The 15,201-nt window shown below is 37.7% G+C and overlaps 1 protein-coding gene across 11 annotated transcripts in view; it reads right to left on the bottom strand.

The window, feature by feature from the left end:
* Positions 1-692: 692 nt before the first annotated feature.
* ATP11C (ATPase phospholipid transporting 11C (ATP11C blood group)) overlaps positions 693-15,201 on the bottom strand; it is a 167,516-nt gene continuing 153,007 nt past the window's right edge. For 4 of the 11 annotated variants that reach the window (XM_073799385.1, XM_033849252.2, XM_073799387.1 and 1 more), the window contains 3 exons: positions 12,399-12,552; positions 5,924-6,028; positions 693-3,290 (listed from right to left, as the gene is read on the bottom strand). In XM_073799385.1, coding sequence (XP_073655486.1) covers positions 5,927-6,028; positions 12,399-12,552 — 256 coding nt within the window. In that variant the 3' untranslated portion in view covers positions 693-3,290; positions 5,924-5,926. Of the gene's footprint in view, positions 3,291-5,923; positions 6,081-12,212; positions 12,280-12,398; positions 12,553-13,365; positions 13,745-15,201 lie in introns of those variants that run through there. The other 7 variants (XM_033849253.2, XM_019919046.3, XM_033849255.2 and 4 more) reach the window with 7 other exon arrangements.

The raw sequence follows: 15,201 nt of genomic DNA, 5'->3' as shown, positions 1-15,201 counted from the left end.
AAAAGAGGAAATGCTCTAAATGTAGGCCAAAGACTAACAGGATTAAAAGACTACAAAAATATAGAGACTGAAGTGTAAAAACGTAATGAAACCAGCTACAGTGGAGACTTTAGTTTCTTAGAAGTCAAGGAGGGCAGGGTTTTTCAAGGAAAAGGACTTTCACAAGGCCTTAGATGCAGGCTGAGCAACGACACAGGGAAGGAAGGGGGATGGGGAGAGGGGGAGAGAGGTGTAGGGGAAGGGGAGCAAGGGACAGAAAGGTGTACGCACACACCTTTGGTGTAAACACACACACCTTTGGCGTAAACACACACTACTGTAAAATCTCTGTATCTCTGGGCACTTAAGAATCAAATGATTTCAATGGGATGCAGACAGGGACCATATATCGTACAACCTCCAATGAGTGAGCACTGCCAAGCACACAGCAGACTTTCAATACGTATTTGCTGATTTGGCTGGACTTTTACTATGCAGCAACCAGATACAGCCTTATTCAAAACTCCCACAAATATCGGAAACTCCCCAAATTAGGTATTGCCCTCAAGTGCTAGTTGAACGTATGCAGAAATGGTCAGTCATTTGTGAATTGTACAGGCAAAGAGGAAATTAGAAACGTATTGCCCATCACCAAATTGCTTCCATATTACTTTTACGTCAGACAGACCTTCCCAAAAAAGAGGCTAAAAATATCAATCATATCATATCAAAGTTTATTGATTACATCAAACAAAATTTCTGTAATGAAAAAGGCAAGTTGCATTCGTAAAAGATGGCATTCACATTCATTATAGAAAGCAAAAACGATGTAAAAAATTGCTGAAGTGAAAAATGTAATATTGCAGTCCCATTTTGCAAGCTGAAAAATGATTTTGTCAACACTTGCATAAAATCTACATTTATATACTGCATGTTATTAAAAAAATTCCATCACTAAATTATTATGGATTTTGCAAATTTAGGCTTGTATTTTATACTGTTGCTGGTGTAAATGTGGTAGATATGGAATTTATGTTTTCCGTTTCGTAGGTAACATCCTCAAACAGTGGAGGACAGCTGTGAAAACTACAAGGACGTTTCGTGGTTCGAAATTATTCAAATGATGGGTATATGATCCTATTATTACATTTTACCCCTTTCTCTGACACAAAATAAGGTGGTTAGATTGTAGTGATAGGAATACTGGATGGCTTACTTCAAGTTATTCCATCTGCTAACCCCACGCTAACCAATTGTTTTGCTCACTAATAAAATATCTTTCAAAAAATAAAGTCAGGTCCCTCTCAAGGATCTAGGCCATGATATTACACATCACTGCCATCATGAATCTGAGCTGCAGTGTAATGTGTAGCTTATTAGACACAACTCTAAATCCCCCTTGTCTTTCTTCCAGGATGCAAGGAATTTCACATGCCACCAGTTATATTTCCACTACCCTAGATATTCTCATCATGTCAAATCTCCATGGTCTGCATTAAACAAGCCTCTCTAATTAAGGTCGGCTCTTTGTATTCACAGTCCTTATAATTCTTATGTAAAACAACAATAACAATACAGCAACAACTATAAAAACAAGAACAACAACAAAACATCGAAAACTTTCCTGGGTCTGATTTTTTAGCTCTTTGGAATAGGTAAAGAATATATTGACTTGGTTTTCAGCAGACTGCCCCAAATACTAGGCTACTAGAACACAGCACACTTAGGAAGGTGTGACGCCACCTAACAAAATACTCAAAAATAATACTGATATATGAGAACAAATGAAATAATGAAAAAGGGTCAGTAATGATGGAATGGTTTCTGACAACTGAAATTATGTCCTTTCTAAAATTTAAGAAAAATTACACCTAAACATTAACACAAAATATAAATGGAAGAATCAAATGTGCCATATGGACTTTATAAATACACTGGTATAGATTGAATCTAATACTTACTTCTCCAAATCAAGGTACAATAGAAACACTAATAGTACAGGCATGCCAGGAAGACAACCAAGAATGGAAACTGGTAAGAAAATACCTTTTAAAAGACCATTTCAATCTAGTAGTCAAATGTAGTCACTTATACCCAAAAAAAAGCGTGTGTTTAATTTTAACATTTAATAAAGACACACCACATTTATATGTTTTAGGTGAACTCCTTAGGAGGTTAAAACCTCCCTCTAGTCCAGTAAGTCAAGGACTTTACCAAGGTGAATCTCGTGGTTTAGAGTTAGACCATTACTCTAGCCAAGTTTGCTGAGAGAGACAACATTCATGTTCAGAGTTGTGCCAGGGACCCTTCCTCCTCCCAAATCGGCAAGTTAAAAAAAAAAAAAGTGCTGCATATATGCACAGATGCAACCTCTTTCAAATAAAAACCATTAACAGTTTGAAATTAAGCTATTCTTCCTTCCTCTCCACAAAAAAATGATAAAAGACTGATGTTCAGAATGGCCTTTATTTTTATGTAACTGTGGTTCTGCCCATCTTGCCTCAGATCCCAGTAAAACTAATATTGGAAAAATCTATTATATCTTAACTATTTTGAGGAGCTCCTGATTGGAAATGCTTTCTTTTCAAATCTAGTAGCCTTACACTCATTAAGTGTAATCCAGAAGAACAAAAATAAATAATTTCTTTTGATTTTTGCAAAAATACCCAGGGTTAACATTCTTTCCACTTTTCAAGTTATTTTTTGGCAAGGATATTCTATCAAGACAAAATTAGCATGTGGGTGAACAGAAAGGATTAACTACTATCTGATGCACTGATTTAGTCCTCTTATATTTTCAAGTATTCCTTTCACATGTTGAAAAAAATAATTTAACATTATCATTCAGCAGGAACAAGAAATGTGATCTAAATTGCCTATTTCTTCTGCCAGGCAAAAAAAGTAATATTAGCAAAATCTATTCATTCCCATTGCATGACTTCTACTTTATACTATTGTATTTAAATCCATTCAGAGTTCATGGGTTAAAAGAGCACCCATTTGGTAGTTATTTTATTCTATCTAAAGCCAGAAATTCTAAATATTCTTGCTTTCAACCTTCATATAATTCATAACTTAGAGCTTTGGCCATAACGGCTACTTACAATAACTGTAAATGCTTAAGAGAGTCATTTGGTATCTTAGTGGACATTTACTCTGAACCTTAGACATAAGATAGTGGTTTAGTTTGTTGCATATCAAGTATCCTGAGATGATAACTTTTTGTAGTTGCTTCTTCATGCTTTCTTTTAGCTGTAACCACTGTCAATATGCTTGTAGGACAATAACATAGGCAGTTCAAGATTCGGATTCTGAAAGATTCAAAATACACAGAGTTAAAAGTTTTATCTTAATAATAATGTAAAACCACCTGTTCAGCATTTTCAAAAATAAATCAAGTAGTAAATTTTGTTATGAGAATAAAACAATTGTTTTAACAAAGCTGCCAAGTTTTATTCACATGCAGGGAAAGAAAAAGTGACACAATAACCAATTTTGAATCCTTTATTCATTTGTCAGCTGAATAGATTCAGACTTGCTTTTTGCTTTTGGATTGCTCCAGGGTTCTTTTAAGAACTTTTACCACTAGGACAGCAGAGGCTTAGCTCACTAAGATCCCTTCTAGTCTGTGAGGGACAGAAGGGACATGAAAACAGGGACATTTTATTTAACTTTCTATCTCTAGCACCTAGCCCAGTGTCTGGCGCACAGCAGATGCTCAGGACATGTTGAATGAATGCATCAACTGTTTTTTGGTTGTTAATTATGACAAAGTCTGAAGATACATTGTTTTGAAAGACTGTTATGAAAGTACTTTTCCTTTACTTAAAGAAACATGTTTCCTCTCTATAATATTGAAGTTAATTTTCTTTTTGGTAGATCATGTATCTATGAGTCAACTGACTCCTGTTTTTCTTATTCATCATCTTTTTAGAAAAGAAACCACAGAAATCTCCCTAAGAAATCTGTAGATTCTTCTTTGTCCTCTAAACACTATCACATGCTATGATCAGGATGGGGCATGATAGGGCAACTGATCAGTGAGTATAAATCAGCTATGTGGAGAAGTGGAAGTCCTACGTCAAGGGAGTCAACCTGACCCTTGATTCTCCACTCAAAAATCCAACTTTTTAAAACCTGAGTAGTGGAGGGCCTTAAGGGGTATACTATTTTCTCCCCCTTTAGGTGCACCTTCCTTGCCATACTTGGACTAGAAGTTCTTTAGAATACCTTCCATTCCTTTTGATGTTCCATTTTCTCATATTATTTCTCCAGGTAGCAGGGTCAGGGTGACCCTAACCAAAATAAGGTTGCCATTCACATCGAGAACTTATAAAAGGAGTCAGGCAGTTCCCTTATCAACCAAGGGACAAACTCGGTGGCTAAACTAATTGCCAAATATTTTCCTTGGAGAAGAAATAATGTCACATGAAAATATATTCCTAGAAGAAATAACTACATTAAAAATAAAACAATCGTTTTTTGAAAAAAATTTCCTCAGTTGTGTTATGCATTGTAGGAGTTAAGGCCCTGGAGAGGCCAAAAGCAGTAGCAGTGTCTGCTACCCAGCCTAGTCTCCCAAACCACAGACCAAGCTAAGGCAAGCAATCCAGGGGGATACAAAATTCACTGGAAACAGCATAGCTAAAATGCATCACACAGCTTAGGACAAGGCTATCTGGAACAAAATAGTCAAAGACTTTGAAGGCTACTGGGAAGCAGATTCATTACTGAGGGACAACATAAGCAGGTGAGTCACTCCAAATGGGTAAAAGGATGTATGTAGACTGAGACAAAATGAATTGGCTTCCAAAATAACACTGCAGATGCAGACTGTGATGAACAGTAGGAGATAGAAGAACCAATGGATTCAATCCATTAGCTCAATTTTTATTCTTTGCTGGAGGGTAGGGAAGTTGACAGATGATGAAAAAATGGGCCTATGAGGTGGACTCACAATTGTTAGCATCACAGCAAACTGACCTGCAACTGTCATTCATGATGATCATTAATTTTTATGTGGGCATGAAAGACAGCCCTGCCCTAAGCCATATAGAGTTGTTTCCAAGCTGACAAGCTTGTAAACCTCATTCATGAATTATTCTACATTCCCATGGATGGATAAAAGACCTTTAAAGGTCTAGGGTGACAGAGGCCCCTGCAGTGGGAAACAGAGTACACGTAGAGGAGTCATTCTGAGTTCAAGGATTCCTCCCATGGCATATCAATTCCTTCCAAATCTTTTTTTTTGGGGGGTAAATGAAACAATGTTATAAAATTAATTTACTCACTTTTGGAAAAATTATGAAGCATTCTATATGATTAGGCTAGCATCCCCCTGAATGGCTAGGAAAGGTTTTACCTCTGAAAGTTGAAACATTTAGCTTGAATAAAACTTGACACTACAAAAAGTGATTACAGTAGATTGGTTCATTAACATATACTTGGGGATCAGACATTTACAAGGACATTAAATATATACCTGGAAACACAGACACAGCACATGGAAGTACAAACACATTGAATTATTTTCACATAATTCCCAAAAGAACATGCAGTGCTAAAACTGACTTGATATTATACAGATGCAATTTTGGAATATTTATTTTCAGTTTTTCCAAATCATCTCTTAAAATCAAAATTATATTTCCTAATCAGTATTAACAAGCGTTTTCACGTGATGCCATGACAACATGCCCCTTATAAATTAAATATACTGTATTGCCCTTCAGTTCTGGAAAATGCCTAAAATTTTATTTGGGCAAATTTAAAATATGTATTCCTCCATATTCCAAGTAATGCATCTTTATATTTTTGCAAAGAATAGTATAAAGTTCACCACACCAACAGCAGAGAAAATTTAGAGAGTGATATTTTCATTTTTTCTTTATAATGCTGTTAATCTGTTTCTTTAAAGCCAGCCCGCTTGTTTAACACTAGGTACCTGTTACAATATATTAGATTCGTCTGAGAATGTTCGTAAAAGAAGAGGTCTGACTGAAGGTCTGGTGGATAATGAGTCAGATGCCTTTTTACAGCTCAGATTTCTCTGTAATAGTGAGGTAAAGATACTGAAAGCATTTGAAGATTGGTTAACCCACCTGGTGATAAAAATGTAGGAAGAAAAAAATAATTTCCTACAGACTACTCCTCTGGCCAAAAGTACAAATGATTACACTACAGCAAATGCGTAACATTTAAATGAATACATTTAAAGACCTAAGAAAGTCTCCAACTCCAGTTGAATTGTTTTCATGGTAGAAGAATACAGACATTAGTAGTACGTGGCAAACTTGGGTTTTTGAAATGACACTGGTTAAGTTATGCGGTTGATGAAGTCAGTATGGTTCGATTAGTAAACCTTACCATCCTTTTGGTGAACACCTCTGAGAGTTGTGCTGGTACTGTGAGTGTACTGAACAAAGAGAAATTTGTGCAAAACATTCCTGTCTTAGTGAACAGACTAGCTGTAACACACTGTGGCTTCTACTGCCACCAGGAACCAATGGGACTACAGACCTACAGTCCAAGTTTTTGAAAATCACTTTCTCTCCAGTGTGACAATTTGAGAAGGTGAACAAATGATTAAAGGAAAATGACAAAATATTCTTAAGTATCAATAGAAGATGTAAAGATGAGTCATGAGAATTTTTCATAAAGAATCAGAAAATGATGTCAAGCAAATGAGAATGCAAGCAAGTTGGTACATTAAGAAAGGAAATCACCTTATTCACTCCAAGAGAAACTGTGATTGCTGGAAGTTTGAGAAAGCATGAAGATAGTAGATGTTCCTGAGGAAGGGAGGCGTTTCGTTACCTTGTTCACAATTGCACAAAAGGTGGAAAATTGCAGTAGAAAAAAGAGAAATGCAGAAACCAAAAAGAAAAAAAAAAAGTAAATATTCTCTGAAATGTAAGACATTTAAAAAGAAACCTTGAGAATTCGAAGTTGAAATGACGTTAGTTTTGAAGACGTTACTTTCTGAAGTAAAAGTAGAGCTAGAGTTAGGAATAGTCTATTATATGAGCAAACTACTATTTCTCTGTATAGCAATTAAAATTTTTTTTCTTAATGGGAAAATTGACTATTTTGAATAAAGTAATTTAAAAATATGTTTCTCATTGAAATAAAGCTCATCTCTAATCATTAACTCAGTAGCTTACACTGTTCAAAATCCACTGGTCAGAGAGCTAGGCTGAGGGTCCATCACCAGTCTATACTGAAGTAACTGTCTCCCCTATCCAATTGCATAGATGGAATATGAAGGGACTGACTGCCCTTGGGCAGTTCCAGGTTAAAAACCTAATCAAAACTAACATAATGGAAAAACTGTTGGCGAAACCACACTTCAGTGCCGTTTACCTCTGAACCAATCTTTAACTTCCTTTATTCTAACGTAATTTGATCAGTTTCCCCCTTTTCTCCTATAGAGACTCTTTAAAAGCGTTGGCTGAAGAGCTATGAATTTTTCCTTTAAAACACTTAGAAAAAGTAAAAATCGATAACTTACAGTTTAACCAGAAAACCTAAGAGGCTAGTTTTATTTTTTCTTATTCTCTGCCTGAAGCTATAGGCTAATTTATAGACTTGGTTTTGGTATTGCTCAAGCAAAACAGAAGATGAGTGGTCAACTATGTGGATGAGCTTAATGATTCTGCTAATCAAGATTACCCATATTATCTCCTTAGCAGCTAATGGAAATACGCTTACAAAAAGAAACCAGCTAAAGTAACACATATATCTAACAGAGTCTAATAAACATTTATACTTCTAAAGGCAAATATTTTTATTTATTCATATATATTTTAACATAACTACATTTTTTCCTGTTCACATTTTACCTTAAATACAGTTGGTGACATGTTGGTAACATGCAAATTACCAATTGATAAAGCTAGAGAAATAAATATTTCGTTTCTGAGAAAAAAATTTTAAATTGCTCTGTCTTCTATTTTGTGGGCAAAAACCTTGCAACAAGATTAACATGATACCAAATCACCCACCCTGTGTTTAAAATACAAGCCCATCTATTTAAGACTGTAACTGAAACACATTTTGGTGTGCTCAAAACCTTGTTCCCAACGGTCAGAGATAAAAGTATTTCTAAGAAGTAGACATTTTAGGGGTTAATAGGTTACTTTATAAAGGAAAACAAAAGAAATATGAAAGTACAGAAGGCAGTAGAGAGCATGGAAAGATTAAAGCAATAAAAAAACTGGTACAGCTAGCAACTGGTTGGGGGAGGGTGAGAAGGATGGGAGATAATTAAAACAGTATGAAATTTCCACATTCCTTTGCAGTCATCTAGAGAGCTTTGACTCTGGCTCAAGTAGCAGTTTGTCAGAGGCCAATGCATAAAGGTCCACCTCAACAGCCACGATGTTAGGATTCAACTTTATATTTGTCTAATTTAGATGACAGGACTGTTACCCTTAGAACTCTTGGTTCTATGTGACACTGTCAGGATTGCAACAGTAATCGTCATTGTCACCATTGTTATTATAAGGATAAATTGTATTCTCCAAAGTGCTTTCTCTGGGAATTTTGCTCAGACACCTGACATTCTTCCTTTTCCTGTCTTCCACTCTGAAAGAGCTCCCTGCGTAATGGAATGTTTCCTCTTGTTTGTGCAGACCTCACATGCAAGGTATGGCCATGTTGCTGGGTCCATTCTCATTAGATTATAGTGTTTCCATGTCTACTAGGCAAAGTCAAGCCTCCTTTAGATCATGGTGGTTTACACGGGAAAACTTTACGTAAAGATATGTGGAAAATTCCTCTGCTGGAAATGGGAACTGGTATTTACCAGTTGGCCAGAAGGTCCAGGTGTATTTCACTGATTAAGAGACAGCCCAAGAAATGTGCTTAAGAGGGGACACAGCTTTTTGAAATACCAAAATCCTAAACTTTAAATTTCCTTTAAAGTGTTATCTGCTGTACCACTGTTCAGTGCTCCATGATAGTTTCATCATACGCTTGTCAGCAGCATGGCGATGAGGCTTTGTCAGTTCATAAGCTAAAGAAAAGTCCTATGATCCTTAATGATGGGACTTTAGCTCAAGAATTAACTACATTGCTGAAAATAAGGGTGTGAAAATATTTACCCCCGAGTTAAATGAGTGGGGGAACCTATTTTCGAAGAGAGAATTCTTTCTAATGCTAATATCATGACAGAACGCAGCTGTGGTGGAGGCTTCTGGAGGTAGTGACTTGGACCTTGAAATAGCCCAGCTGTGTTACAACAAGCCATAGTATTGAATCTACTGTTCTGTTTATACCTGCTTACAGAAGTGTTCCAAATAAGTCCCCTCTATAACTCAACTAGAGTGAGAGCTCCTTGTGAGAGGGAGCTACGTCTGCTTCTCCTCTGAATGATTAACACCTAGTACAGCAGCTAGCTTACAGTCGACCCTCGGGCAATGTGTGCTGAACTGAATAGAATTCAACAGAAGGCTGCTTCTATAATTGTTGGATGTAAATGGTTTAGCTTCTTTCTCAAATGCCGTAGACATTTTCTCTATCCACTGCTGAGTCCCCTTCTTAAAGCAGCCGCCTAGACTCACAGGAGGATAGCACTGGCAGTCTACTTACCACAGGCATTTCTGGCTCTACATGCGAAGGATCCCTAGCTTACTGGATGAAGTTAGGGGGATCTTCTACCTCTAGCTCGGGACACACGCGAGCTAATCCCCATTAGGGATTCAGTCAGGTATGAGGCTGACCCGGTGTAAAAGAGTCCTTTGCGTTTCTTTACAATGAGGCCAATGTCTTAGCAAGGGATATTGAACAAAGTAGGAAGTCACCCAGGATGCCAGACTGTTGGTCATTAAAATACTCTTTTCTCCTTTATCTTAGAAGTGGCCTCTGCCTCTTTGATGTGGCCAACTAGAGCCTTGTGTAAACAGATGTGACTTATCAGAGTAGTCATAGCTGCCATGTTTCAGTTGGCCTTTATGCATTCATATGCACTACTTTGCTCTTGCATTTTCTCACAAGGGGAAAAAAAGAAAAAAGAAAAAAAAAAAGGCAGTGCTGCTGAGTGCCCACAATGTTTTGTCTCATCTGCAAGTCTCACAATCCCATAGAGTCTGAAAAACCATCTAGCCTTTCAGACTCTGGATGTAAAGAGAGATGTTCATCAGTAGGTGGTTCAACACATGTTCACTGGTTCAATGACGATAGGAATAAATGAATGAATGAGTGAACGAATGAAGGTGATTATGGAAATTCTCCTGGTTGTTCTAGCATATCAGCATGCCAAGCTACAGTACAGACACTGGAATTCCTCCTATCATGGACATAATCCATGGCAAACAAATCTCATGCTAAACCCTGGAAACATTCTACACTGCTAAGTAAAAAGGGCCGCAGTCCCAGAACTCCATGCTTTCGTTCAAGAGAAGTTTGGAATCTGCTGTTTGTGCGGAAAGAAAATGTTCTAAGTCTTTATCTGTGACTACCTTGTAGCATCTCTCCATTTAACTTATATAAAAACATTTAAAATATTTAGTAGCCATTTAATTTATATAAAAGTCACCTCCAGGGCTTCCCTGGTGGCGCAGTGGTTGAGAGTCCACCTGCCGATGCAGGGGACACGGGTTCGTGCCCCGGTCCGGGAGGATCCCACATGACGTGGAGCGGCTGGGCCCGTGAGCCATGGCCGCTGAGCCTGCGCGTCCGGAGCCTGCGCTCCGCAACGGGAGAGGCCACAACAGTGAGAGGCCCGCGTACCAAAAAAAAAAAAGTCACCTCCAGCTAGTGTCTAATTTTTTTTTAAAGGGCTTAAGGATGAGAATAAGATGATATGTTTGAAGGTTTTGATTTCTGAGATTTTTGTCTCATCTTTACAGCATGAAGCCATTATTCAGCATGAGCTCCATTACCCCAAATAAGAAAAACATCGAGGAACTCCTCAAAGTGTACTCCCAAATAAGGAGATCCTTCCTAGACAAATCTCTATTACAACAAGGCACCAAAAGATTTCTTACTGTGACATTTTCTGTTTGGCTTCATGCAAATTGCCACTTGAGCCATTCTGGGAGGAACCTGTTTTATCCCTGTTCAACTGGTATTAAAGGTATAATCAGACAAGTAAATGCCACTTTTCCATTCTAAGACTAAACACCAGGCTGGAGGGAGTTAGTGGGGGGTCTACCGGAAGGATTAGAGAGAGATTAAGGCAGTCTTAGGTTAACGTTACTGTGTGCAGTTCCACCCATAAGGCATGCAGAAGCAGGGAGTTAGGCCAGTTCTGACCACCTAACTATATAGTGATTGGGCCATGTATAGCAAGAATCAATGTGGCTTATGACACTGATAATCTACTGCTTTTGAGTGGGGCTGAAGCTCCTCTCTTATACATCTAATCACTGAAGATTTTCCCACTATAATCATTTTAGTTCCCTATTCTGCATGATGCCAGCCACTGGAATCAATCAATAGGAAAAAAAAAAAAAATCAAGGCAAGCCAGTTTTGTGGCTAAAATGGTTGGCAAATTTAATGAAATAGATCAGGTAGATATAGCTTAGTCTACTTCTTGAAAATATTGCCTTGGAGGGGATACAAGATCTAATTGGTGTCAATACGATCGAAACAGGGTTTTGTTTGGCAAAATGAGCTAGTGTTGGTAGGAATATGACATATTTAATTAACATGTTGGTCAAAATTTGCCAGAAGTTTTATTTTCAAGGCTAATCTATCCCTTTCAGTTTAAAGGCTTTTTCAGAAAGGCTCAAAAGATATCAGACAATGCAGGGCCAAGCGATTAGGCTGACAGAGGGTAATAACTTCTCATTCCCGCAAAAAATTTACCATATAAGCAGCAAAAATAAAAACATACTCATAAAACAATCTCGAATTTTTACAAGTGTGTTCAAGAGGGGAAGGATGTAGAAACCACATCCAAGGAATTCTCTTTGGTTCAAATATACTGCTGGACAGACAGGGCTAGAAGCAACACAGAGATTAAGCAGCACTATAATTAAAGGAAGGGGAAAGGTTTGAAAGAGGCAAATTGGGATTATCAACTAAAAAAAAAAAATCTGCAAACAACCCATGGGGAAATTTCTAAGGTTAAAGCTGGAATGTTGGTGTGGAAATTCCCAGTGTGAAAATTCTACGTTAAATTAAAAAAAAATCATTTTTTTCTGTTTAAAATTCCATATGGAGCATATGAGATACTCCATATGGATTGCTAAAGGTCACATAGAACACTATTAAGGAATCTACTTACCACCTGCATTGGATAACGAAGTTTTTTACTATACTTTTTATGCAGAAGAGGAAATTAAGTGATGAACCTGTAAGGAGGGGTTTAACATGCTGTAACTAATGCAATTCTCTAAATAAAGTTTTTAGTTCACGGCAGATATTGAAGCCCCTTCCAAAAATCAGGTGGTAATATAAACTTAGTTCTTACCCTGGCACTTCTTCTTCTTACATTCTTTAATACTATCAGGAGAATCTCAGGGAAAAGGCTGATAAATATTAGAAGAACTATGGCCAACCATGTGGATACAGAAGACAGCATTTGAGCAAATACAAAATACATTCTCTGTTGTTTGAGAAAAGGCCTAGAGTGGAAAGAAAATACATAATGGAAAAACAAATCAGTTCCTGTTATATGAAACAGTAGTGTAACTGAAACTTTTGTATTTAAAAGGAATCCTTGTTACGTACATTAATAAAAATAATTTTCTTTAGGACGACCCAGAAGTAGTAAACCGATTTCATTTACTAAATGTTTAGAAAGGAAAGGAATGATAATCAAAGGGGAAAAAAGATGCTAAAATGCATTTGACTTGAAAACAACTAAGCGATCAATTTTAAAGCTGCCAACTGGAGAACATTTATTTGCATTAGAAAATGCTGGAGGGCTTCCCTGGTGGTGCAGTGGTTAAGAATCCGCCTGCCAATGCAGGGGACAAGGGTTTGAGCCCTGGTCCGGGAAGATCCCACATGCTGCAGAGCAACTAAGCCTGTGCACCACAACTACTGAGCCTGCACTCTAGAGCCCGTGAGCCACAACTCCTGAGCCCGCACGCCACAACTACTGAAGCCCACGCGCCTAGAGCCCGTGCTCCGTGACAAGAGAAGCCACCGCAATGGGAAGTCCACGCGCCGCAACGAAGAGTAGCCCCCGCTCGCCACAACTAGAGAAAGCCCGCGCAGCAGCAACGAAGACCTAATGCAGCCAAAAATAAATAAAATAAAATAAAATAATAAAAAAAAAGAAAATGCTGGAGCTTCAGAGATATTCACGAGAAATGATGATTTTTATGCTAACAAACATTTTACTTCCTTGGCTGTTTTTTTAATATAAGAAAGGATTTCTGGTCTACATTTGGAAATTTAAAAGACATTTTTATTACCACTCCCCACCCCCCGCCCACAAAACCCCTATGTAAACATAACAAGGACTGTAGAGATTTTCTCTCTCGAATGGGAGGAATCTACCATTCTCATCCACAAATATATATTGAGTACGAGTGTGTGCCAAGTAGGTTGACAGAAGAATATTGCTAACCACACATTAAGCCTTGGGGTCCAGAAATCCAGGAGAACGTCTCATTCTGCAGGGTTCAGTCTTCCACTGAACTGTTAGGCGACCACTGAGAAGTCCAGCCAGTTTCCCTTCCCTGCCGGAGCTGAACCACAGAGAGCCTCACTAGGCTAGGATGAACGTTGTCTGAAGCTGAGGGGGAGGAAGTGCAAAGCAGCTGCTCAAGGTTGGGGTATACATCAGACTGTCCTTGGATGAGGAGCCTTAGGTAGATAAGTGGTTGGTGCCATTGAGTAGATCACAAATAGTGCTCACTGAAGATAAACTGGTTTCTCATTTACACATTCATGTTTGTGCACTCTCATGTAACATGATAAAATCAAGCTCGTGGCTCTACACAGCTGAGGACTAGACTGTGGAATATATGTGGAATAGATTGTGAGCACAATAGTGAGGTGGAGAAACTTATGAGGTCCAGGCTAAACAAGTTTTCTAGGGTTCCTACCATAAAGAAAAGACTTCTACAGAGCTCTATTCCCACTCTAATTCAGAAGGGCACCCTGACTAATCTTCTAGGCAGTTAACTGAGGCACAATAAAGGTCCAGCAGACAATTGACACCTAGTCGTCACAGGGTATTCTTTTGCACAGTACCCTCTCTGTGATTAAAAGCTCCACATTTTTCTTTTTGATTTTGATGGCATCTATGGAGTTTTGCAGAGGAGCAGTAAAAAACAAAAATTATTATTCCTGGATGGGGTTTGGGGATCAGAAATCATCATTCTCACTGCCCATCCCCAAAGAGGGGTGAGTCACAATGCCTCAGGGCTGAGCATGTCTGGAGATTAGCTGCAATCAGCATTCAGCTGAAGTATTACAGTTTCTAGTCACATTTTCTTGGTTGCTTTATAATATAAATTTTATATTCATGTAGTAGCTCAACTCACACAGGTCTACTTAAGGATAGCACTATAGGCAACAAAATAAAACAGATTTATTAACATTTCATTTTTAGTAACCATCTCTAATGAATAGAAACAGGTGTGACAATATCTTAAATCATTTAAAGGATTTATGTTAATTAATAAGGAATAGTCTGGAAAGAGTGAGAAACTTTAGTTTGCTAGAAACATTTCATTCTTGTGGAAATTTTGCATAATTAGTTCAGATACTGATTACACAGGTTCCTAGACAGAATTATGACCTTACAATTGTGTATTACATTTGGTTAATCAACTTTGATTCATTTGTATATTATTAAAGAAAACAGACTTCCTTCAGCTTCACTGCTTCAATAATTATTTATATAGGTGTCAAATAAATGCTGTAATTATACTTTCTGAAGCTGCTACTTTCATAAGTGATTAGGTTGTCCGTATTTTTATTTCTTGAGGCTTTTATTTTAAAAAGCTTTCCAAAACAGTAAGAGTTTCTTCTAATTAAGTCTCAAGGGACATAAACATGATCCCCACATCTCTGTGATAATATGGACTGTTTTGTACGTATGATTTTGCTCAAACCAGTGAAAATATGTACTCCTAGAATCTTACCCTATGGCTTACTCTAGTCCTGGTCTCTGCTGCTGGCATCCTTGTCAGGGGAAGTCACCAATTAATGAAAACTGTGATATTAAAAAACAAAATATAGGCCTCTGGGAGTAAGGAAAGGAGATGAAAATCTAACTTATTTTCATTCCTTATAACTCTCCCAATCACAGCTTA

Source organism: Tursiops truncatus, chromosome X (genome assembly GCF_011762595.2).
Source record: "Tursiops truncatus isolate mTurTru1 chromosome X, mTurTru1.mat.Y, whole genome shotgun sequence".
Classification (NCBI taxonomy): domain Eukaryota; kingdom Metazoa; phylum Chordata; class Mammalia; order Artiodactyla; family Delphinidae; genus Tursiops; species Tursiops truncatus.
Note: the sequence above shows the minus strand (reverse complement) of the source record. Positions and strands in the feature narration are given on the sequence as shown.